This window comes from Neomonachus schauinslandi, chromosome 11 (genome assembly GCF_002201575.2).
Source record: "Neomonachus schauinslandi chromosome 11, ASM220157v2, whole genome shotgun sequence".
NCBI classification, from domain to species: domain Eukaryota; kingdom Metazoa; phylum Chordata; class Mammalia; order Carnivora; family Phocidae; genus Neomonachus; species Neomonachus schauinslandi.
Genome location: NC_058413.1, coordinates 63,721,892 through 63,748,804, shown reverse-complemented (window position 1 = coordinate 63,748,804; position 26,913 = coordinate 63,721,892). Strand labels below are relative to the sequence as shown.

At 37.6% G+C, this 26,913-nt stretch overlaps 1 protein-coding gene across 7 annotated transcripts in view; it reads left to right on the top strand.

Moving 5' to 3' along the window:
• DLG2 (discs large MAGUK scaffold protein 2) overlaps positions 1-26,913 on the top strand; it is a 1,451,407-nt gene that overhangs the window by 628,190 nt on the left and 796,304 nt on the right. For 4 of the 7 annotated variants that reach the window (XM_021686447.2, XM_044919511.1, XM_044919509.1 and 1 more), the window contains exon 1: positions 22,011-22,319. The exons of the other annotated variants lie outside the window; for them this stretch is intronic. In XM_021686447.2, the coding sequence (XP_021542122.1) occupies positions 22,011-22,319 (309 nt within the window). Of the gene's footprint in view, positions 1-22,010; positions 22,320-26,913 lie in introns of those variants that run through there. 7 annotated transcript variants of the gene reach the window in all.

Here is a 26,913-nt window from a genome sequence, read left to right as displayed (position 1 = left end):
GGCCAGCATTACCTCGATCCCAAAACCAGACAAAGACGTCATCAAAAAGGAGAATTATAGACCAATATCCCTGATGAACATGGATGCAAAAATTCTCACCAAAATACTCGCCAATAGGATCCAACAGTACATTAAAAGGATTCTTCACCATGACCAAGTGGGATTTATCCCTGGGCTGCAAGGTTGGTTCAACATCCGCAAATCAATCAATGTGATACAATACATTAACAAAAGAAAGAACAAGAATCATATGATCCTCTCAATAGATGCAGAAAAAGCTTTTGACAAAGTACAGCATCCTTTCTTGATCAAAACTCTTCATAGTATAGGGATAGAGGGTACCTACCTCAATATCATAAAAGCCATCTATGAAAAACCTACAGCGAATATCATTCTCAATGGGGAAAAATTGAGAGCTTTCCCCCTAAGGTCAGGAACGTGGCAGGGATGTCCACTATCACCACTGCTATTCAACATAGTTTTGGAAGTCCTAGCCACAGCAATCAGACAACAAAAAGAAAATCAAAGGCATCCAAATTGGCAAAGAAGAAGTCAAACTCTCACTCTTTGCAAATGATATGATACTTTATGTGGAAAACCCAAAAGACTCCACCCCAAAACTGCTAGAACTCATCCAGGACTTCAGTAAGGTGGCAGGATATAAAATCAATGCACAGAAGTCAGTGGCATTCCTATACACCAACAACAAGACAGAAGAAAGAGAAATTAAGGAGTCGATCCCATTTACAATTGCACCCAAAACCATAAGATACCTAGGAATAAATCTAACCAAAGAGACAAAGGATCTGTACTCAGAAAACTATAAAATACTCATGAAAGAAATTGAGGAAGACACAAAGAAATGGAAAAACATTCCATGCTCATGGATTGGAAGAACAAATATTGTGAAGATGTCAATGCTACCTAGAGCAATCTACACATTCAATGCAATCCCCATCAAAATACCATCCACTTTTTTCAAAGAAATGGAACAAATAATCCTAAAATTTGTATGGAACCAGAAAAGACCCCACATAGCCAGAGGAATGTTGAAAAAGAAAAGCAAAGCCGGCAGCATCACAATTCCGGACTTCCAGCTCTATTACAAAGCTGTCATCATCAAGACAGCATGGTACTGGCACAAAAACAGACACATAGATCAATGGAACAGAATAGAGAGCCCAGAAATGGACCCTCAACTCTATGGTCAACTCATCTTTGACAAAGCAGGAAAGAATATCCAATGGAGAAAAGACAGTCTCTTCAACAAATGGTGTTGGGAAAATTGGACAGCCACATGCAGAAGAATGAAACTGGACCATTTCCTTACACCACACACAAAAATAGACTCCAAATGGTTGAAAGACCTCAATGTGAGACAGGAGTCCATCCAAATCCTAAAGGAGAACACAGGCAGCAACCTCTTTGACCTCAGCCGAAGCAACTTCTTCCTAGAAACATCGCCAAAGGCAAGGGAAGCAAGGGCAAAAATGAACTATTGGGACTTCATCAAGATAAAAAGCTTTTGCAAAGCAAAGGAAACAGTCAACAAAACCAAAAGACAACGGACAGAATGGGAGAAGATATTTGCAAATGACATATCAGATAAAGGGCTAGTATCCAAAATCTATAAAGAACTCATCAAACTCAACACCCAAAGAACAAAGAATCCAATCAAGAAATGGGCAGAAGACATGAACAGACATTCTTCCAAAGAAGACATCCAAATGGCCAACAGACACATGAAAAAGTGCTCAATATCGCTCGGCATCAGGGAAATCCAAATCAAAACCTCAGTGAGATATCACCTCACACCAGTCAGAATGGCTAAAATTAACAAGTCAGGAAACGACAGATGTTGGCAGGGATGCGGAGAAAGGGGAACCCTCCTACACGGTTGGTGGGAATGCAAGCTGGTGCAGCCACTCTGGAAAACTGTATGGAGGTTCCTCAAAAAGTTGAAAATAGAGCTACCATATGATCCAGCAATTGCACTACTGGGTATTTACCCCAAAGATACAAAAGTAGGGATCCGAAGGGGTACGTGCACCCCGATGTTTATAGCAGCAATGTCCACAATAGCCAAACTGTGGAAAGAGCCAAGATGTCCATCGACAGATGAATGGATAAAGAAGCAGTGGTATATATATACAATGGAATATTATGCAGCCATCAAAAGGAATGAGATCTTGCCATTTGCAACGACGTGGATGGAACTGGAGGGTATTATGTTGAGTGAAATAAGTCAAACAGAGAAAGACATGTATCATATGATCTCACTGATATGAGGAATTCTTAATTGCAGGAAACAACCTGAGGGTTGCTGGAGTGGGGGGTGGGTTGGGAGGGATGGGGTGACTGGGTGATAGACACTGGGGAGGTTATGTGCTCTGGTGAGCGCTGTGAATTGTGCAAGACTGTTGAATCTCAGATCTGTACCTCTGAAACAAATAATGCAATATATGTTAAGAAAAAAAAAAGAAGAAGAAGAAGGTAGCGGGAGGGGAAGAATGAAGTGGGGGAAATCAGAGGGGTAGATGAACCATGAGAGACGATGGACTCTGAAAAAGAAACAGGGTTCTAGAGGGGAGGGGGGTGGGAGGATGGGTTAGCCTGGTGGTGGGTATTGAGGAGGGCACATTCTGCATGGAGCACTGGGTGTTATGATCAAACAATGAATCATGGAACACTTCATCTAAAACTAATGATGTAATGTATGGGGATTAACATAAGAATAAAAAAAAAAAAGAAAAATGTCTGGGAAGACAGTACCAAAATATAACAAAATATACCTAACAAGGGGATTGTGGGTAACTCTTCTCATTGCCCATTTGAATTTTCTAAATTTCCACCATGAATGTGATAGCTATAGTAGTAATGATAGCCAACTTTTATTGAGTACTCACTACAGTGAGCTAGCCATGGGCTCTGCTCTGAGATCAGACTAAATGGGTTTGGTTCCTGTGTTCCCCCTTTATTAGTTGTGTTAATCGGTGTCTCGTATGTATTGTCTCAGAACATTTCTATGAGGTAGATACTACTATAAAGCCCAATTTTATATGTAAGAAAACTAAAGCTTATAGAATTTAATACAGTTACACATATTCACATAAAATGTGCATATATGAAAATGCTAGAACAAAGGTGAAAGAAAACTATCCTTATAAAGTATGTTCAAATTCAATCATGTTAATTATATTGAAACCTCACAAATGGATTTTTTAAATCAAGATCAGAAAAAATTAAAAAACATATATATATTTTGGGGGGCATATGTGTGTTTTCCTTTGGATTGCATTTGGAAATTGAGAGGTGTGAGGAAGAATATTCAGTTCGAGGAATCTTAGTTACACCTCCACTCAGCAAATGCATCAAGCTTATATTCTCTTTCTTCCCTCTTTCTACAGTCATCCATTTTCTGCATTTATCCAACCCAGAAGAGCTGTATAGCCATAGGCTTGCTTCAGGGTGGGAAGACTGGCTGTCTTCCCAGACTTGGCTCTGTGTGAGCCATGCTGGTCATTTAATGTGGTTGCTGACTCGGTACTTAGCACTAGAGATGATGATCCACCAGAGGGAGGGAGCTGAGGAGAACCAATAAAATGGGTCAAAAATTGGGAGCAAGGAGAGGAAATTGATCCATGTGACTATCATGGGGCTCATTTGTTTTGATAACAGGAATCTGTGAGGCCAAACTGTCAGTGGAAGTAAGGGAGCAGACTTTATGAGTCCTGGTCACTTCCTGGGTAGGCACTGTTTTGTGGCATGACAAGCAGGCATGGTGTTAAGCGAGGCTTGAAAATGAGTAGGAGAAACTGAAAGGAATCAGGCACAGAAGACTGGATTTATGGTAAAAGACTGGGGAACAGGGAGAATGGAGCTCAAGAAGTCAAACAGTTATTCATCAGGAGGCTGTAACAGCTGTTCTCCAATTGCTGTCACATTTAATCAGAGAAATCACCTTCTTTGATTTTATTTTCTAACATCTCCCCATTCATTGTGCTGTGCAGTGTTGAATTATCAGATAGGCAAACTAAGGGTGTGCTTAGAGAACTAACAAAGTATGGGCACCAAAGATTGAACACAGGCCCTTTGGTAAACAAACCCAAAATTTTGCAATTAGAAGGATCTAGAAAGAAGCTATGTCAATTGCAGCATATATATGAGTCACATTAATTAAAAGAGTAAAACATATTTTTAATTACATTGGTAAGGCTAGTAATATTTTCAGGTCTTGGGGTTATTAAATGTCTTAATCCAGCCTTGCCACTGCAGTAGGCTTTTTCATAGTTGCCATCATCTCCTTCATCATCGTCATCATCACCATCATCAATCACTTTTCCCACAAGGAACCCTAAATTTTGAGCCCTTGCAATGTACTGGAAGGGCATGATGCTAAGTGCATCATTACCTCATGCACTCCTCACAACAATCATAAGAGGTAAGCATCACCTTCATATCCCTGATGGGATGACTGAGGCTGAGAGAGGGTAAGTGATTTTTCTGAGGTCCCACAGCTGATCTGTGATGGAGCTGAGCTTCAAATCCATTCCTCCCTCCCCTGGAACTTTTACATACTCTGTGAGTCAAAGGTCATTATTAGCAATAGAGGGAAGGAGTTAGAAATAATATACTAAGTCCAGGTTGAAAGGGTTTGAAACACTTAGAAAACCTACATCTTTATCATATCTATACTACTTTAGAAGGGTCATCTCAGCTCAGATGTTTGGTCCAGAATTCCTCAGAGATCTGTCAGTAGTGCCATGCTTTTATTCAGCAAATATTTCGGAAGTTCCAGGCTGGCGCATATCCTTATTAACAAAATAAGAGAGATCTGTTTTTTTTTATTTTTGTGGGTTTTTTGGTTTTGTTTCTTGTGTATTTTGGTTTTTTGTTTTGTTTTGTTTTTAGTTTATCCAAGCAGTATAGTGCTGCTGCCAGTGCTGTGGCCAAAAATGATAGAAGCTTTTTTCTGTTATTTTTGAAGCCACGCGAAACTATTGTCCACCTTTTCCTCCCTCTCCTCTTCTTTCCTTCTCTTTTTCTTTCTTTCTTTTTTTCTCTCTTCCTTGCTTGCTTTTTGCTTTATTCTTATTTTTTTTTGTAATAAAGTACTTAAAATATAAGACTGTGAGTTGGTTCTGGCTAGCATCAATTTTAAGTAATAAGGAAACATACATTTGGGGCTGTAAATTTTAGCTATTTGTGTTTGGGAATACATTTTTTTTCATGTGGAGCTGTATACATTTCAGATTGTAAGTTAATTTAACACACTCTGATTTTATTTGCCAAGTTTATCAAGAGTAGAATGGATTTGACTTTAATATACATCAGCTTTCTCGGTTGAAATGTCATTTACTCAGAGAAATTGTCCCTAAAGCCTGTCTTACATATTCTGATAGCCTCTAAACATCTCCTTTATCACTATTATCAAGGTTGTAATTAAATCATATGTCTCCAGTTATTTATTCGAGGTCTTTCTTATACACTGCTGTAAACTGAATATCCAGGCACAGTGTTGGATTATAGTAGGCATGCAGTTAATATTTATTGAACGAATGAATAAAATTCTCCACCCGTAACTGTTTCTTCTCTTTGGTTCTTAATGTTGTGGACAAATAGATTTCAACTATTTTAATGGTTTGCTGCATTTGAGAACTGAAAATGTCAGCAGGAAACACCATGCTTGAAAGCTAATGGAAACCAAGAAAACTATGCCATGTGCCACTTCTTTTTGGTAAATTAACACCCCTGTATCTGCTAGGGGGTAAGAATAGCAATTAAGTCATGTGGACGAACTAGCAGAATGCATCAGAGTATCCCTTCAGACGTCCGTTCTAGAATTTGTCTCTGGAAAAATATGAGTGTTGTTTGTGTAAAAGCTGAAGATTTCAGGATTTCAACAACAAAATCTTTCCTCCATCCTGACTGTGAGATTCTAGGAGACTGAAATATAAGACTGGCGTAATCTTAAGGAGGCTGTGAAGGTAATTTTCAATTTAAATATTGATTTAGTGAAGGTCCCAGAGTCTTCTGCTCTGGGAAACTGTTTAATATTCCAGTGTTGCGGGGACATGCCAGCTGGAAGGGCATGTGGAAGTATCCCACCTGTAGGCAGATCCTAGAGTTTGGTAGCAAATACCTCTTGCCATCACCTCCTCCTTCGTCCCCACCCCTACCCCTACCCCATGCATGCTCACATACACAACTCAGGTCTGTTTCTCTGAACCCCACCATTCTTTTTAAAAGTGTTAATTTGTGCCAGTAACATCCTCAATTTTAAGCTTTAAATGATTTACTTAAGATCTCATATGCTCAGATTCCCAGTATGTGTGGTATTATGTGGATTAGAAACTTAAACAGGCTCGTAGAACTGACTTTCAGAGAATTGAAATGTAAAACTAAGCATTATGGTTTTAGTGTTAAGATAATGGTGATATCGTTATTATGATCATTTTTTGTTTAGAAACAGATCTGTTTTGTGAATGCTGCTCTTATGTGGGTTTCTTCATTCTCACTTAAAGATCTCAGCTTTAAGTAAAAAGTGTAATTAGCCTTTTACTTTCCTGTTACCTAATTGTACTGCCAAAGTTATTAAGAACCAAAAGTGATTTGTGTTAGATTACCTTTGAAAAGAGGCCATCTCCTTTCTGGTCCAGTAGAAGGATATAGCAGAGATCAGCAATGTCACAAAGAAGAAACTGTTGTCTGAATGCCAAGTCAGTCATGGATGGACCAAACCCAATGGTTGACAAGGCCCTAGATCATAAGAGAGCATACTTTAGACAGAGCCTAATTTAAAGCAAAAGCAATTGTGTTTTCACTTGTTGGGGAACCATTTGGAATGCAGATGCTTAACAGCACAATTTAATCTTAGAAACACTTTGGGCAATTTTTTAAAAGACCTTTCCTTGAACGAGGTGTCAGAGGAGTATCAGTCCTTCCCACTTATCCTTGTAATATTCTTTATAAAGTAACAGGGGCTTTTCATGTGAACACCCAAAGACAGTGGATAGGGAAAGTTGTGGAGATGTCTGAAAAGTGTGCAGGAATGCAAATGGTACATTTAAGCGGTGTTCACAAGTGCAAAACTCCTACTTAGCCATTCACGTGGGCACTACTGGGTCTTATCAAAAGCCTACACTGCAGCTCTATCATAGGGACTTCCTGTTGGATGCTCTTTCCTGGAAAGATTTGTTTTACTGCCATTAATTCATTTCCCATCCTGAGTGGTCTGGTACTTTCTGAAGCTGAAAGGGAGCCTGCCCACCATGCCCTAGTAACCGTATATGAAGAAGGATATGAACATTCATATCAAGGTCCTTAGGTCGACTAGTAATTTGTTCCAGGTGAAATGAGGTGTTGTTTCTGATATGCTGCTTGCCTAATTGAAAAAGACCACCTAGCAGGTTGATTGCAAACAGGCAATAAGTTCTCCCATTGCCCTCCAGACAGGCTACACGTTACCTGCTTAAAAGAGGGCAAGCAGTTTTGTTGCCTTTAATGGGGAATTGTAAAAATAAGGACGGAGAACTATCAGATAATTGATTTTATACTTTTCTTTACTAGGAGGTGATTATTAAGAAAATTACATGTAAAGTGATGTACAATTCTTGCTGCACAAATTACACCAAAAGAACATATTCCAAGGATGAAATAAAAGACCTTTCTGCAGGAAAGATAACATTTTATTGTTAATGGCATGGTAATAAGTTTGCACCAGGTGAATTCTCCCAAATGTATTTTTAGTTTCAGTTCCTGGGCTCCAAGTGGGGTGTCTTAAGCCCAACATCAGTTCTGCAGAACCCAACCCACAGATAATTTGCATATCATGCTTGCTTTGTTAGCTTATGAGTAAAATGTAGAATAATGATTTGCTTGAAAAGTTTCACAGTGGGCACTTTGGTACTTGGGTGTACAATACCACATTTCATTTAGCCCAGCAGGTTTAGATGAATATTCACTGTCAGGTGGCAAAGAACTTGACCCCAAAGTAGCAGATAACTCATTTCTACTTGGACTTCTTACCAACATGGATTTTATATACTTAGAGTTTGAGTTGTTTTCCCAAAGCCCCCTCAACTTGACTCAGAGTTTAACATTTGAGGTATTTACATCAGCCAGTGTAAGGTGAAAGACTCATATCACCTTTGTTCATTTTTTGTTTTGTTTTGTTTCTTAAGCAAAGCAACATGGCAGAGTAGGAAGCATCAGGATTTGGAATCAGACTTATCTGAGTTTGAATCATGAGTTTGCATTTAATAATTGTGTGACATCAAGGAATTACTTAACTTTTCTGAACCTCAACTTTTTTCATCTAGACGCTTAACTGACTGAGCCACCCAGGCACCCCTATTTTTTTCATCTAGAAATGGGAATAATAACATTTACCTTTCAGGGATGTTGAAAGAATTAGCTCGGATTCTGTATATTTCTTGGCACACTTATAGCATATGATCAATAAATGGTAGTTGCAGCTGCTATGATTAAGCTGTTCTACAGCCAGAAGAAAGGGGCCTTGTGTAAACTCAAACCTCTTTCTCATGGCTGCAAGAAACTGCAGATGCTCCTGGACTTACATGAGAAAATAGAACTAAAACAAAAACTTTATTTTCAGTTCAGCCATTCAAGTTTAAGAAACCATTTTCTTCAGAGCTCTCAAAATCCTGATTAATTCTTTCCTAAGGATCATAAATATGAACATAGAAGGCAAATGCAAATTTCATGCTAACGCTAATCTCAAAACCTTAAATTCCAGGTTTACTAGATGTTCCTCATCTTTTGCCCATATATTGAATGTAAAGGGAGTGGCAAGATGTCTTGTGTTCATCCCTAAAACAGAAATATGTTGTATGTGAAAACGAGATGGGATAGTGGAGAGATTTTGCACTGAACACTGAGCTTTGAATTCTGGTTCTGACAACAACTTCTTATCAGCTGTTTGACCCTACACACATTATTTCACAGCAATGAACTTCAGTATTTTTTTCCCCCTGGCCTGGATACCATATGAGGCTGTCTTGAGGATTAAGATAAATCAAGGATAATTTTTCAAAAACCAAACTCCAACACAAAAAGGAGATGTGATTTTGCACAGGTTTTCATGCACAGCTACAGTGTTGTACAAACCTTGATTTTATTCCTGGTTCTGCTCCTTACTAATACTATAACCATGGGAAAATTATAGAACCTTTCTAAGTCAATTTCTCTATCTTAAATTGGCATCTCAATGTTTACCATTGAGGGTTGTTAGGATCAGATGAAATACCTATGTTTGGGACCCATTGTACATACCCAATGAATGGTTGATATGTTGTTGTTAGTGGTGATGTTATTTAGCACCTGGCCCAGGGACAAAATGCCATCCCCAAAAATAGGAGTAGAAAAGTTTAGGCCCTGGGCGCCTGGGTGGCTCAGATGGTTAAGCGTCTGCCTTCGGCTCAGGTCATGATCCCAGGGTCCTGGGATCGAGTCCCACATCGGGCTCCCTGCTCCTTGGGAGCCTGCTTCTCCCTCTGCCTCTCTCTCTCTCTCTGTCTCTCATGAATAAATAAATAAAATCTTAAAAAAAAAAAAAAAAAAAAAAAAAAGTTTAGGCCCAATATGGAATCCTGACATTTAAGTAAGATCAATTGACCTTTATTGAGTGTCTGTATATAGGCACTGCAGAATTTTTAAATGTCAGTCTCTGGAACTTATAATTTGAGTGGGAGGAGGAGGAGGAGGAAGATGATAGACAAAGCTTATTGTGCATTATGTGCCAGGCACTGTACTATGTACTTTATAGAAATTAACCCATGTTATTCTCACATCAATCCTATGAGGTAGGAACTACTGCCAACCTTATTTTATATATGAGAAACGAAGACACAGAGAGGTTAAGGAACTTGCTCAAATCCAAAACTAGTAATGGTCAGAGTTGAGATATGTACTCAGAAGTCTGGCTCTGGAGCTCATGCCTCATCTATTATGAATGGGAGAAGAAAGAGTACATAAATGCTGTACAAAGCTTTGTCACATTATGAAAAAATATAGGAAAAATATTCCAAATGAGGGAGAAATTCCATCAGACTTCAAGTATTTTGCAGCAATAAAATGTGCTCAGCTCCTAGATGGGCACAGGAAAGAATTCTTAGGGAAAGGAAGAAGGTGCTTGTCCCATCCTTTGAATAGATTGTGGAAGTGGGATGGATATAACAGTCCACCTTTAGAGGCCATGCTTCTAACCACTCACTATTTGACAGACTCTTATTGAAAGAAGGTATAATTGAGAAAATAAGCCAAAAAAATCACCATGCCATATTCTAACTACCTTTCTATGTGTTAAAAATTATAATAAACCTACATGCTTATAATAATTAATATATTAAATCTGCATTTCTATATTCAATTGGGAGGTATTATGATTAAACCTAAAGATGTTGACAGGGCATCACTCATCAGCTATACTTTCGGTGGACACCCAGTATGGTCTCATGGACTCTTTAGTACACCCCTTAATTTTACAAATGGGGTCATTAAAATTTAACAAGTTATAGTAATGTGTCTAAGATGAGAGGGCTACTTAGTGGCAGAACTGGAACTAGAACATGTTTCCTAAACCCATGTCCCATATTTTCCAAGTTTAATTCAACAACTATTTATAGAACAATAATAATTATATTATGAGACAATAGCAAGGAGGGTGTGAGCTTACCAATAAAAGATCATCTTTGCTCTTGAGAAGCTTATAATCTACTAAGAAAGACAAAAATGCCCACATGTAATTATAAAACTCACCATAATGGGACAAGTTCAATAGCAGGGGAGATCTCACATCTTGTCTCTGCATGTCTCCCTTTCATCACTCAGCACACCTGTTTATTCAGGGTCTTTCTGTCTGCTAAATTGCTAAAACCTGTCTATAGTTCAGCACTTTATCTCTAGTATAGTTCCTGGTACAGAATAGGCACTCAATAAATATTTATTGAATGAAATGAAAAAAAAAAAACACAAAAGCAAAATAATATAGAATCACAGAGGAAGAGATGATTAATTAAATGTGAATTTGAGATATACAGGCCAAAGCAAAGCCAATTAGGTAAAACTTTGCTAAAATGTCAAGTCTCCAAGGAGAGGAGATCATTCAGCTGGAAAAGGGCCTGTCATTTCTATTAATCCATACCCCTGCCTTTAGGCCAATCCACAGATGAATTACCTCTGACAAGTCAAAATTTGGCTTATTTTTAACTCAGGTTTTTTAAACCTTTTGATAAATTTAGAAAATATCTATTACAAATCATCAGAAAAATAAGAGCATGTATAAACTTAGACAAAGAAAGACAGATTCCAGCTCATGGTTCTCTCTCAAATTCTGGGTGTGATAACTCCAAAAATCAGGTAGACTGCTTCAAGGGGAACTCACTGGTGTGTGCCAGACTGCCCACAGTCAGGGGAAGGTCTGTTTATGTTTATTCCAGTTTGATTCTGTTCATAGCATTACTCAACTTGACTCTGTTTTATCTTTCTTGAGAGGTTTCTTTCCTTTTGTGACTGTTGGCTCCCTCCTTTTCTTTCTTCTTTATGTTCTCCCTTTTTAACTTCCTTCCTTGCTTGCTCCCTTCCTTCCTTTTTTATTCCTCCCCTTCCTCCCTCTCTCTTTTCTATAGTTATGAGTCACTACCATAATGTTATTTTTACACATTTCATTAATCATGCATTTCCTTCCTCATGAAACTCAGCACAGGGGATGACATGTGCCTTTGCCTGGCCTAGGGACCCCACACTGTCCCACAGTACCTACCCACACTACAAAATATGTTAATGAATGCACAATATAAAAAGATGATTTGTGATATCATTGATGGCAGGGAAGAAGTAAAAGTGTAGGGTATTTTTATATAGTTGAAGTTAAATTGTTGTTAGCTTATCTGCTTAAAGCAGGTTATTTTAATTACAAGATGTTTTATGTAAGCCCCAAAATAACCACAGGGAAAATACCTATACAAAAAACAAAAAAGAAAATGATAAAGGAATCAAAGCATGTCACTACCAAAAAAAAAAAAAAAGACAAAAACAAAAAGAAAAAAACAATGAAACACAAAGGAAGACAAGAGAAGAGGTGCAAAAAAGCTACAAGACAGAAAACAGTGAACAAAATAGCAATAGTAAGTCCTTCCCTATCAATAATTACTTTAAAAGTAAATGAGTTAAACTCTACAATCAAAAGACATAGAGGGGTTGAATGGATTTTAAAAAGGTTAAACTGTATGCTGTGTAAAAGAAGCTCATTTCAGATTTAAGGACACACATAGGCCGAAAGTGAAAGGATGGAAAAATATATTCTGTGCAAATGGTAACCAATAGGAGCAGGGATGGCCTTACTTAGACAAAATACACTAAGTCAAAAACTGTCAAGAGAGACAAAAAAATACCTTACATAATGATAAAAGGGTCAATTCATCAGGAAGAGATAGTATATTTCCAAACTACAGCAGAATGAAACTAGAACTCAATGGCAGAAGGAAAACTGGAAAATCCACAACAATTTGGAAATTAAACAATGCATTCTTGACCAACCAATGGATCAATATAGAAAGGAAATTGGAAATTTGAAAATATCTTAAGGCTAAAATGAAGGTATAACATACCAAAACTTACGGGATAGAGCAAAAGCAGTTCCAAGCAGGAAGTTTATAGTGATAAATGCTTACCTGTGAAACAAATAATACATTATATGTTTAAAAAAAAAAAAAGAAGATAGTAGGAAGGGAGAAATGAGGGGGGGGTGGAAATCGGAGGGGTAGAAATCGGAGGGGTAGATGAACCATGAGAGACTATGGACCCTGAAAAACAAACTGAGGGTTCTAGAGAGGAGTGGGGTGGGGGGATGAGTTAGCCTGGTGATGGGTATTAAAGAGGGCGCATATTGAATGGAGCACTGGGTGTTATACGCAAACAATGAATCATGGAACACTACATCAAAAACTAATGATGTAATGTATGGTGATTAACATAACATAATAAAAAAATTAAAAAAAAAACCCTCAAATAAACAACCTAATTTTACACCTCATAGAACTAGAAAAAGATCAAACTAAACCCAAAGTTAGCAGAAAGAAGAAAATGTTAAGATTAGAACAGAAATAAAATAGAAAATCAAGAAAAAATAGAAATCAATGAAACTAAGGACTGTTTTTTTAAAACATAAACAAAATTGACAGATCTTTAGTTATATTAACTAAGAAAGAAATGGGTGACTCAAATAAAAAATAAAAGAGATGTTTCAATTGATGCCACAGAAGTTAAAAGTATAGGGACTACTATGAACAATTATACACCAAAAAGTTGGATAACCTAGAAGAAATGGATAAATTCATAGGAGCATACAACTCACAAAGACTGAATCATGAAGAAATAGAAAAATCTGAACAGATCCTATAACTAGTAAGGAGATGGAATCAATAATTAAAACTGCCCAACAACAACAAAAAGTCCAGGACCAGATAGCTTTTTTTTTTTTTTTTTTTTAAGATTTTTTTTATTTATTTATTTGAGAAGAATGAGAGAGAGAGAGAGAGCACATGAGAGGGGGGAGGGTCAGAGGGAGAAGCAGACCCCCCGCCGAGCAGGGAGCCCGATGCGGGACTCGATCCCGGGACTCCAGGATCACGACCTGAGCCGAAGGCAGTCGCTCAACCGACTGAGCCACCCAGGCGCCCCAAGGACCAGATAGCTTTATGAGTGAAATCTAACAAGCATGTGAAAACAAATCAAGGCCAGTCTATCTCAAATTCTTCCAAAAATTTGAAGAGGATAGAACACCTTTAGACTGATCTTATAAGGCCAGCATTACTCTGATTTCAAACCAGGAAAAGATACCAAATAAATGAAAATTTTGGGCCAATATCCCTGATAAGTAGATGCAGAAATCCTCCATAAATACCAGCAAACTGAGTTCAACAGCACATTAAAAGGATCATACACCATAATCAAATAGAATTTATCCCTGGGATGCAAAGGTAGTTGAACACACAAAACACATTGAATGTGATATGCCACATTGACGGAACAAAGGATAAAAATCACATGATTATCTCAATAAATGCAGAAAAAGCACTGACAAATTTCATCACTCTTTCATGAGAAAAACATTCAACAAACTAGGAATAGAAGGAGATTACCTCAACATAATAAAGACTCTTTATGCTAAACTCATTGCTAACATCATATCCAAGGGAGGGAAGCTAAAAGCTTTTCCCCTAAGATCAGGAACAAGATAAGAATGTTCATTCCCAACATATCTATTCAGTGTTGTACTGGGAATCCTAACCAGAGCAGAAAGGCAAGAGAAACAAATAAGAAATAAGCAAAATTGTCTCTGTCCACAGATAATATAATTTTATATATAGAAAATCCTAAAGATTACACACACACTGTTAGACCTAATAAATTCAGCAGAGTTACAAGATATAAAATCAATATACAAAAATTAGTGTAACAGCTAACAATTTGAATAGGAAGTTAAGAAAACAATGTCAGTTACAATAGCATCAAAAAGAATAAAATAGGAATAAACTTAACCAAGGGATTGAAAGATTTGTACAATGAAAACTACAAAACATTATTGAAAGAAATTGAAAAAAACATAAATATGTTTATAGATTGGAAGACAACAATCTAAAATCTTGTTAATTAAGATTTTAATTCCAGTATATTTAACATACAGTGTTATATTAGTTTCAGGTGTACAATATAGTGATTCAACAATTCCACACATCACTCAGTGCTCTCATCACAACAGGTGCACTCCTTAATCCCCATCAACTATTTCACCATCCCCCACCACCACCTCCCTTGTGGTAACCATCAGTTTGTTCCCTATAGTTAAGTGTCTGTTTCTTGCTTTGTCTCTCTTTTTTTCTCTTTTTTCCTTGCTCATTTACTTCGTTTCTTAAATTCCACATATGAGTGAAATCATCTGGTATTTGTCTTTCTCTGACTGACTTATTTTGCTTAGCATTATACTCTTTAGCTCCATCCATGTCGTTGCAAATGGCAAGATTTCATTCTTTTTTATGGCTGAATAATATTCTGTTGTAGATATATACCTCATCTTCTTTATCCATTCATCCATCAGTGGACACCTGGTCGACTTCCATAATTTGGCTATTGTAAATAATTGTAAATAATTTGCTATTGTAAAAACATAGGGGTGCATGTATCTCTTTGGATTAAGGTTTTTATATTTTCAGGGTAAATACCCATAGTGTGATTACTGGATCATATGGTACTTCTATTTTCAACTTTTTGAGGAACCTACGTACTGCTTTAGAGTATGGCTGTACCAGTTTACATTCCTACCAACAGTGCAAGAGGGTTCTCCTTTCTCCACATCCTTGCCAACACCTGTTGTTTCTTGTGTTTTTGATTTTAGCCATTCCGACAGGTGTGAGGTGATGCCTCATTCTAGTTTTGATTTGCATTTCCCTGATGAAGAGTGATGTTGAGCATCTTTTCATGTGTCTGTTGGCCATCTGGATGTCTTCTTTGAAGAAATGTGTGTTCATGTCTTCTGCCCATTTTTAATTTATTTGTTTGTGTGTGTGTGTTGAGTTTTAACAGTTCTTTGTATATTTTAGATATTAACCCTTTATTGGATATGTTATTTGCAAGTATCGTCTCCCATTCATTATGTCGCCTTTTAGTTTTGTTGATTGTTTCCTTTGCTGTACAGACGCTTTTTATTTTGATGTAGTCCCAATACATACAATGGAATATAATTCAGACTTAAAAGAAGAAGAAGATCCTACCATATGTGAGAACATGGGTAAATCTTGAGGACATTATGCCCAATGAAATATGCTAGTCACAGAAGGATAAATATGGCATGCTTGCATATCATATGAGGTATCTAAAGTAGTGAAATTCATAGATGCAGAAAGCAGAATGGTTGTTGCTAGGGGCTTGGGAGGTGGTTAGGGGAGCTGTTCAGTGAACATAGATTTTTAATCATGAAATATGAAAAAGTTCTAGAGAGGTGCTGTACAGCATCATGCTTAGAGTTAACAGTACTGTACTATATACTTAAAAAATGTTAAGAGGGTAGATCTCATATTGTGTATTTTTACCACAATTTTTATTTATTTTTTTATTTTTTTAAAGATTTTATTTATTTGACAGAGAGAGAGATAGCGAGAGCAGGAACACAAGCAGGGGGAGTGGGAGAGCGAGAAGCAGGCTTCCTGCCGAGCAGGGAGCCCGATGTGGGACTCCATCCCAGGACCCTGGGATCATGACCTGAACCGAAGGCGGACGCTTAATGACTGAGCCACCCAGGCGCCCTTTTTACCACAATTTTTAAAAAAAGGAACTAAAAAGGATGCTTGTTTATGAGTAATAATGTTTGATTTTTTTTAACTTTCTAACTTGATTGGTAGGAGGAAGAGAAGATGTTATCTTGACTTTCTGTTCTCTAATACACACTTTTCATATCTTGTGAAATCATTCTACCGTTTGGATTATATAATTTTAAGAGCAGTTTGATTTTGGTGGCTGTAGATTGGGATCTGCTCCCTACTTTACCAATGGCTGGCTTTTGACTTGGGGAACTCCTCCCCCTTTTGCACTACCTATCTAGAAACCGAGAACAGTTTGAAAACACTTGAGAGAAAAGCTCAGCTGTCAGGAAGTACAGCTTTTATGAATGAATATCTTGCTAAAATAAACAAAAGCTATTTCGATTTCTTAGCATTAGAAGACCACTAGCAAATTTCTTAAAAAAAAAAATAGTTAATACACTTAGGCTTCTCAGCCACAGTGAATGTTTCATTTAAATGCTGACCTTAAAAGCACATCGTTTTTTTTCTTTTGTTTTGTTTTTAGGTTCAAATGCTTGTTTATTCATTTTACACGGGGAGGTAGAACCCAGACCCAAATGCTTACCTTGGTATGACCCCTGAAAGACAAGTTTATCTCCTTTCTTGTTTGATTTACTTTAATAAATACTAACATTTACTTTGTGCTTGGTTTGGAGGATGCTGATGCACGAAAGAGACCCCTCTCCCTTCCCTAATGGGCATTACCTACACTCTGCTTGGGGGAAAGGGCACAAAACAGTAGCATAATTATTGTTTTTAATACAATTGTTGTAAGTGTTGTAAATGAGTGTTCAGTGAGAGGATGATATGATCTGCTCTGGAAAGGGGGGACAGTGTCCTGGGAATGCCCTCTTATAAAGGTGACATTTGAGTTGAGCCCTGGAAGGTGGGGAAGATTCCAGAATTTCTGAATAGAAGAGGCTTAGGGATGGCAAGCTGGTAGGGAGGAAGCTCTTGGAGATTTGTTTCGGGGTTGTGCTGCATAGTAAGCCCACTTTTACTCTTAGATTGTACTGTATCTTTCCTTGGGATGGCTTTTGGGAGGTAGTCTCTCGATGCATGCTACAGGAGGGTAAGCAGGAATGAATTGTGTGGAACTGTGGGGAGGAGAAGAGAGCATGCGCAGTGGCCACACGGTGGGACTAAGTGCAGGTAGTAGAGACCTGCACGGCTGGAGAGCAGGACAGGGGCGTGAGCACCGGTGAGACTGGTGAAAGGGGCAGAGGCCAGGTCACAGAGGACATGATTAAGGATCATGGACGCCACTTTGAAGATTGTTCTCTCTATGGGGATAAAGATCCCTGGAGAATGGGATTTTATTGATACTTATTTATTGACATTTATTCTCACTGTGTGAGAATGAATAGGAGTAAGGGTGGGTTCCAGAGACCAGTTAAGAAGCTGTTTCACCAGTTTTACAGAGAAATGATGCTAGCTTAGGTGGGGGTGGTCATCATGGTGAGTGCGAGAAATAGACAAACGTGGAAGATATTTGCGCAGACAAGTATACAAACACTGTAGTGTGAACCGAATAGGCAGGGGGGTTTGGAAAGCTTCACAGAAGCGACATCAGGTTAACCTTGCAGGATGAGAACAAATTCCTGTAGTAATACAGTCCATCACTTAGATTCTGCTGCTAAAATATGTACATTATAAATGATAACCTTTTTTTTTAGTATTCCTTTCAGATTCTCTAAGAAATGTCACATAACTTGTGTTCTTTTCTCAGTGTTACTGCATGTGTTGCAATATAATAAATCTGCATTTCCTGAAAACCATTTCACAGTTTAGCCTCATTGTTAATTCAGACGGATCCCCTCTTCATCAACACCCACCCAAGTCCAAGTACATTTAGTGAGAAGAATGTACATGGGGACATTTTTATATTTTTTTCCACTTCCTATTAAATCCTCAGTCCAGGTTAAATCTCTATGGCAATTTGGCATGTGTCTTTCCAACCTCTTAAATTCTTGCCTGTGTCTGCCCTAGAAGAATTATAATTCGATTGATTTAAGGATTTGGGAAAAAATTTTAAAGCCTAAAATACTTTAAATATTCTCAGTTCTCTTTTACTTCCAAAGGTGAATGTGCTCAGATCTAGAGATTGCCCAGGCTAAAGGCTATTAGATGTAGAAGAATATTAGCTGGCATTAATAACATCTCCAGTCTGCGGCCCCAGGAATGGACTGTGTATACCTCTCAAATCAAGAAAAATTGTAACTATTACCTTATATTATTTTGTGATTATTTCCGACATTACTTATAGCTGCTATGGGGCTTGTGCTGCCCAGTCCTTCTTTAGCAAGCATTCAGCTCTTCTTTCGTAATTAGTATCTTCATTTCCCTTATGCATAGAATGCCTGAAGGAATTTTTTTTCTAGAAACAAAGTCTGCATCGTGCTTTAGTACGGCACAATTTATTTAGTAATTCATCTTTGCTATTTATTTTTTATTAAACAAATCAAGCCGGATATTAGTTTTAAGCCCTCGCTTTAAAACTAGGGGTTGTTCTGTGGAGTCCGTGTCAGGTCAACCAGAGGTCAGTAAGATATATCTCATCTAGTCATTACCATGTGCACCATCTGCCCATGTTAAATCACAGTGATAAGTAGGATATGTACTTGTACACCACTAATTTCTCTTTGGCCAGAATTTCATGTCATCTCATGGTCATTACAATTGTCCAATTACAGTTGACCAAATTGAATTATCTTTAATTAGTAGGTCTGTCTCATAGTACAGTGGGCTAGTTGGACGTATTTATCTGTGTAAGTGGTCTGTCATCAGACTTAGAAAGGCAAATGTCATGTCTGAAAAGAAAAAAAAAATTGGGGGGAAAGAGGAAGGCAGGAGGCTGGATATATTTTATACATGTTAAAGTGAAAGAATAATTTCAGTATAGTCTTGTAATACATGTCATGAAAGTTTGCTATGGTCTTTAGGATCTTTGGAAGAAAGTAACATTAGTTATGCAATGTATGATGTTTATTTATCTGTATAGAAATGACATACCGAGGTTAGTAAAACAAAAATTCTATTGTCCTTGTAATGGGAAGAGATAGCTCGTTCCAAACAACCCATTCATAACACATTTAGGTCCCTGTGAAGATTTATAATATCTTTGTGTAGTGCCCAGCCGGGAAATTTTCTGTCTTGCTGCAAACTGCACACACCATTACAAAATTTTAATGGATTCACACTGACTTACTCCTGTTCAGATTAATTCTTATACTTGAGAGGCAAATGGGTGAGAACAGGCCATGCATTCCCTAAAGATGGCAATGGGCCTTTGAGCAATGATATCTGCCTGAAAAACTCGAGAAGCATCGATGGTTAGATAAGACTGGAGAGAGTCAAACTTATCACTTCTTGACATTCTCATTTGGGGGTGATAGTATTGCCATATTGCATCAAGTCCTACCATATAGCCATGTATCATGGTGACACCAGACAAATACGAAGTTCTCTAGGGCTTTATTTGACCTAGAAGTTCTTTCAGGCATTACCCCTTGATCCCAGCATAAAAAATGAGAGAGAGGGAGAGAGGAAGAGAAGAGAGAAAGAGGAGAGAGGAGAGAGCAGAAAAGGGAAGAGATATGGCTGTTATTCTGACCTTTTTCCCATTGAGCATCACATGATGATCTATTTTCTACCTAAAATTTTACTATTTTTAGGTATTGATCTTAACTCCTGAATTCTTTTTCAGGAAAAAAAAGACCATTAATGCCATTGTTATTTCTACCCAGCAGTTCAAATCTTCGTATTTTTTTTTTTTTTTGGCAAATTTCCTTAGTACCTCAAAAACAACACTACAGCTAACCTTAAAGGAATAATTAAAGTTTCTGGAGCATTGCTGAACTAAATATTATTTTCAAAACATGTCAGTCAGCTCCTGCCTGTCTCTTTCCTTCTATATTTGCACTCACCCAACCATTCATTTATCCATCCAAAAAATATATATTTATCATAAGTCTGTTATGTGTTGGGCAGGCAGTGTGCTAGGTGGTTGGGGGGGGGGGGGGGGGGGAAGGTCAAAGGCAAACCAGCCCTGCCCTTTGAACTTACACATATGGGTCATTATTACTTAGCAAAGGTGTTTTGAATGCCTACATTCCTAGGCAAGTTACTTATAGCAACCCCTTGTGCAGAATTTGGAAAAGGACCTTTTTATGGAGATGCACAGGAAGAGTAGATCCTACTCCTACCTTTCCGAGTTTTTATATATAATAATGATTTGTCCTGGGAGTTCTAGTGTTGAAATGTAAAATATGTTATAATCCTAGCCTTTGAAATAAGAACCTTGCCAACTCAGTCGGAAATGAGGTCTACGCTGCCCCAGCAGTGAGAAGGTGGCTCTGATGGTCTTTGGATAAAATCATTATATCTTGGGACTCCATCGTTTTTGTTTGGTGCTGCATAGATGGCAGCTTGTATCCCAATCAAACCAAAATTGTTCCCTCAGGGATATGTGATAGGGATAGGCATTTTGGCAACAAATATAGAATATAGAAAGTTTCAAACATAATAAAAATTCTGTATGCTCTAGTAATTAGCATTTATCCTTGCTAAAAATACTATGTATGGCTTCTGCAATCATACTAAAATTTTAAAACAATCATGTCCTCTCTGGAAGGCAATTGCTTTAAATTGGATAGATTTCACTCATTTTCCAGTGAAAGAATTTAAAAATTCTGCCTATGGAAACCAAAATACTGGATGGCAGAGTTGGATGTGTCTTTCACTTTAAAATGCAGACTCTCTCTGTGGTGAATGTATTTGTTGTGGTAAAGTATTTGAAAGGAAATCCTCAGAATAATTTGGGGTAAGGAAAAACACTATGTTTAAATAAGCCAACCCATCAGTTTTGAACTTTGAAAATTGCTTTATTTTGAATCAGAACGAATTAATAATCATTCATTGCATAAAAAAATGTATGTTTGAATTATAATATTTATATAATCATGATCTAAAACAAATTAAACCTCCAAATTTTAAAGGACTGTAGTATAATGCTGTGATCTCAGTGATTTTTCTAAATGAATTAATGTTGTTTAGAGTTAATATTGATGCTCTTACTTAGCTACCTCATGATGTGTTCTGTGTCTTGGCAAGTATCTCTCTAGATAAGTGATTCCTGTAAGTGTTGGAAATTTCTTTACATCATTTTAAATTGCCCACCCTATATTATTTCAGGCTAGAAGGGTCCTGCTAGTCTGATAAGAAGCTTTCTCTCCTGAGGTCTGTCTTTTGTGCAGGACTCATCTAGGAGAGGGAAATGCCAGAATGCCAAATTGCAAACAGTATTCTTTACTGTGGGGCTCCATCCCAAAAGGGCTTGTAACACAGTGTACAGTGTTGTAGCCCAGCTGTGTGGAGCATTGATTGCTTCTGCCTAGAGCAGGGATGCTGTCAAGTTGCTCTGTGAGTTGAGTCATCTATTGACAAAGAGCTACCAGCCCGCAGATAATGCTGTGCGGAGCTGCTCTCGCTGCTCCCACGATGCACTGCTTATAGCAGCTCTCAAAGATACTGAGGGATCCACGGGAGGAAAAAAAAAAAAAGACTTTTACAACTGCCTGGAAGAAAGGGGTGTGAGGGAGGAGACATTCCTGTGCAGAGCTGACCAAAGGCAAGAGTAGGCATCAGTGCGGTATGAATGCATACCTCACCAAGCAACGCAGCTGCAGCCGGGGGTCCGATGGGATGGATGCCGGCAGGAGTGCACCCACACTGATCAGGGATGCCCACTGTGCTTGTGGCTGGCAGAGGAGCCCTCAGGGGCTTGGGTACAATTCTCAGACCATGCCCTCTTCAGGACCTGGGGGCCCAGCTTCAAACAGGACCAAGCTGGTCACTTTGTGGGACAGTGTGCGGAAAAGCCCCCACAAGACGGGCACCAAGGGCAAAGGGACTTGTGGGGAGCGTTGCGCCTGCCCACATGGTTGGTTCAGCCCAACACAGGTGAGCCTTTTCCTTATGACTTTCCCTTGAATATCGGAAGAAACAGAGCAAGTTGTGTGAGGGTAGCATGGTTTGGAAAACTTTGCCGGGTCCTCCTTGCTGACTGGGTGCGCCTGTTTGGGAGATGGTGGGCCTGGAAAAACCTGGCATTTTTACAGGTGTTTGTGGGCTCACACCTCTGGGTGGCCTGTGGGAGTCCAAAGATGCTATGCTCAGTTTCTTTCAGTGACTTTCCCCAAGTTCAACTTCTCTAGTCCTCAGATGATTTTACTATGCTGTATCATAGGCTTTTAGCAGCACTTTAACTTCTAACCATTGTTAACTTTTGTGTCTTGCCTAGCCTCATTTTTTTTTTTAATGGAGAGAAAAAATAAACTTAGATACTTTCCATCTCTTTAACCATGAAAGGGCATTTATTTCTTCACCTATTTAAAGTAGTGATTTGAACTATGCTCTTCTAATTTTACTCTTATAATACTGTATACCTTTTCAGTAATAGGGAAGAAATTGTGTTTTTCCTAAATAATTCATTTTACAAACAAAAGTGATAATTGGGAGCAAACTAGAGGATGATTACACTCAGAATAAAATAATGAAACATTTTATTTATTAATAGGGAAGCAACAAGGTTATTTATATTAAAAACTATAACTCTCTTTCTTCTATAATGTATTTCTGAAGCAGATGTGCAGATTCCTTTAATTTATTTCTAGCTTATTCTTGCCCTAAACTACTGGCATTTTATCAGAAATGAAATTGGCTCATTGTTTCCTGCCCCCATCCATAAGAGGGAAGACAACTTCCTGTAAATGCTGTAAAATTTAAATAGAGTGCTCCTGTAATCACTGTCATAAATATCGAACAATGATAGTTCTTAAATATCCATTGAAAAAGAGAAAAGCTGTTTGCGGAAAAAAAATCCTTTCTTGATTTTAATGTGATCTTAACATAATTGAGAAGTGGCTATTGATCATGAATGAAATGTTATGATCTGAGAGGTGGAGAAAACATTCTAATTTTAATATTAGTTTTTTAAAAAGTACTTCCAAGAATATCATGTATCACTAGATCTTAATGATACTGTTGCACATATGTGACTTTTGATGCATTGATATCATGCATCTCAGCATCTTGATTTAAATGAAGAATATATTGTCATTTTAGTATTAAACTGGTTCAGTTTGAAATGGAGCCTGATATTTGGAAACTTGGTTATTTTTTTAAAGTTAACATGAATTCCAAACTGAAAAAACAGTCTTGACAATTTTGAAGTCTCTACCTATTCTTTTACAAATGCACGCATTTAAATGTCTTTAAAGTATATCTCTGTGTCGATTATGTTAGATTCTCAAGGCTCACATAGGCAAAGAAGACAAACACACATCTAACTTATAGTTTTTGCACAGAGTAGAATAAGCCAACTTACTTTAGAGTAGAATAAGCAAACTTGTTTTATGGTCACAATTCTTTTTATTCAGGATGCAAAAAGATTTGCATTTCATAAATGATAATTTCTCAAACCAAAAATCTCTAATTGTACATTAAAATAGCCATGCTCTCAAATTTTTGTACATTTTTCATCAGTCAAGGGAAACTTTTCCCTTCCTTGGTTTTTAACAAAGTCAGCCTCCTACTTGCCTTAAATTTATAGCCATTTAATGCTTTAAAGGATTGAAATAGACTCTCTGTACTGATAATTAAAGATCCAGTGACATATGAAAAGGCAATAAATTGAGACAGTCACCATCTCCCATTCTTTTTCACACACATTTCTATAAATTTCCGCTCTTATTCACAGGTACTTTATTGTTAGCTAGGAAGAACAATGATCCCCAAATATTGGAGTTACAATACCGTATCTTTTAGGGTCTTTAGTGTTGTGACACCTGACCCTTCCATTTTTTTACCATCTCAGTCCTGTGAAAGTGTTATGCATAGATTTTAATATATGTATTTAAATATCCCTGTAATACCTAGATACTTGCACATATTAACATATTTTCATGTATTTATAAGTATATATATATGGGTATATGTGTATATATATACATATACATGTAGGCACGCATATACATATATACATATAAAAATTAAAGTTCTATATTATTCTTTTCTCACCCAGAAAGTACTATCTTGTTCTTCCAAAGGGTGTTTTATTCTCTCCATATAAAGTACATTTCTTTACTTCTTATAAGTGTTCTAAAATGCTGATTTATGTATGTGTATTCATATGTATATGACTACATGTATATGTACATTCATTTACATATGTATCTGTAGAACATATCTAATATTTAAAATATACAGGTATGTGTAAGTACTATACACCCATGTTTTGAGAATTTTGTGATACTATTCATACCCCTTAAATTAACTAGAGATATCCTGTGAAGTATTGTGAAATGAAGGATGGAGGTTAATGGTACTAAACATTAGAATTCTTGATAAAGTAGACAGGGGGAGAATGCATGCTGTAGAGTGGCCTCGGGCCCCACATATGGTACAGAACATGCCTGAGGGCTGCTAAGTGTCTGGGAGCTGGGATCCTGCCCTCAGAGATATTTGCTGTATTACGTGGAAATCAGCAGTGTGATTTCCGGCTGCTATAATAGAGGGCCATGGTAATGACTTGAGTTCCTCCCAAGGCTCTTTGCCAAACTCCTGTTATTTGGGGTGCTGTGTGCTAACAGGACACTGTCATTATGTTGTTCCTCAGCAAGACTAAAAAACAGCTTCTGTCCTTTCTCAAATAAGTTTTCATTCCATTTGGATCTGTACAATTAATATAACCATAATAATAGGTAAGAAAATGGAAAATTATAGTTTCTAGAAGTGAGTTCTAGAATGCACATGTAGGATAATGGTGTGGGCCTGGGGGGGGGGGGGGGGGAAGGATGTCCATCATTGTGTATGTGGCATTTCTCCCCAGTGCAGGCTGATCTGGGGAGGAAGCACAGAACAGCTGAGATTCAAAGACCAGAGTTCTATGCATTTGAACTTCATTCATTCATTCTTCATTTGTTTATTCACCTATCATTTCCTGAGTGCTTACCATGTGCTGCTCTCTCTGGCCTGTGGATAGGATAGTAAACAAAAGAAATACTACCCCTACCATCGTGGAGCTTATGGCCTGCAGTGGCATATAATATTTAGTAAATGTATCATTATGTATACAGAATTATATCATCATAAGTCACAAATTGGAAGTGAAACAAGTTCCATAGAGTCCTACAAAGTCCATAGTCGATACATATTCAGGATACAGAGGAACCATAGAGGAGTAAGAAAGCAAGAACATTTTTACATTTTTAATGTATACATTTATTTATTTAATTTTATTTTTATGAAAAGGTACTGCATCTCTTTAAGCCTAGATTTTCTGTTTTATAAAATGAGCATAAAAGTAGTACCTAACTCAGGATTGTAGTGAGGAATGATTAACATAATAAATATAAGGCACTTAGCACAGTACTAACATGTAGTAAGGTAGTTCAATAAATATTTGTAGAATGAATGAATAAGAAGCCTGCTATAAAAGTTGGCTATTATTAACCTATTCCTTAATTCATTAGGAAGAGAAAAATAAGTGAATCAGGGAAGACTTCCAGAAGTGGTGATCCTTGGGCTGAATTAAAAGTAATGTGCCTGTGTTTCTCAAGTGAGCAAAGAGAGATAAGATTTCTGGGTAAAAATAACAAAACCAGAAACACATATAACACCCCGGTTGCTGTGTGGAACTGCTCAGAGTTCTGTTTGCCCAGAGCATTAGGCACTAGAGAGTAGGTTCATCAAGAGCTGGGGCTGAAGACCTGGGCAGGGCTTGGTCACAAAAAGTCTTGTGGGCTTCAGTGAGGACTCCACTGAGCAGGCAGCATGGAGCTGGTCACTGTAGGATCCTGGCACCTGCTCTGCTACTCTCTATGGGTTTGGCTTTGTGGTCAGTGAACCGTTCTGGGCCTCAGTTTCTCTGTTCCTAAGAAAAAACGATCTTCCCTAAATGAAGTCCCATATCTCTTCTAATACTAATATTCTGTTACTCTGTCAACTGACACCCATTCATTAATGGGAAGCGCTTTGGAAAAGATTTATGCTTTAAGGAGAGACAGTCCTAAGTTTGAACTTACTAGCTCTGTGTGACTTCACTTCCTTAACCTCTTTAAGATTCATTTGTCTTCTCTGTAAAACTTAGGGTGATAAAATTATGTTATGGGAAAATGTAATAAGAATTAAAAATACTCTATATAAAAGAGCCCAGGGTGGTGCTTAGAATATAGGAATTGTTCAATAAGTGGTATTTATTATTACTAACGATATCCAAATTATGCTTTTTTAACCTGAAGAACTTATTGTCCATCGAGTGAATTAATCAGTATTGTGGTCCTTTGTTAGAATTTCTACTTTGTTCACTGAATTTTTTGATGTCTTACTTATAATAATGAAGGTTAGGTTAGGCAACTGTCCAGAAACATTTGGCACAGTACCACATGATGATGGGATGACATTTTGCCCTTCAGGGTTCTCAGAGATTTACAACAAAGCCTACACACACACACACACACACACACACACACACACAAAATATATACATAATAGA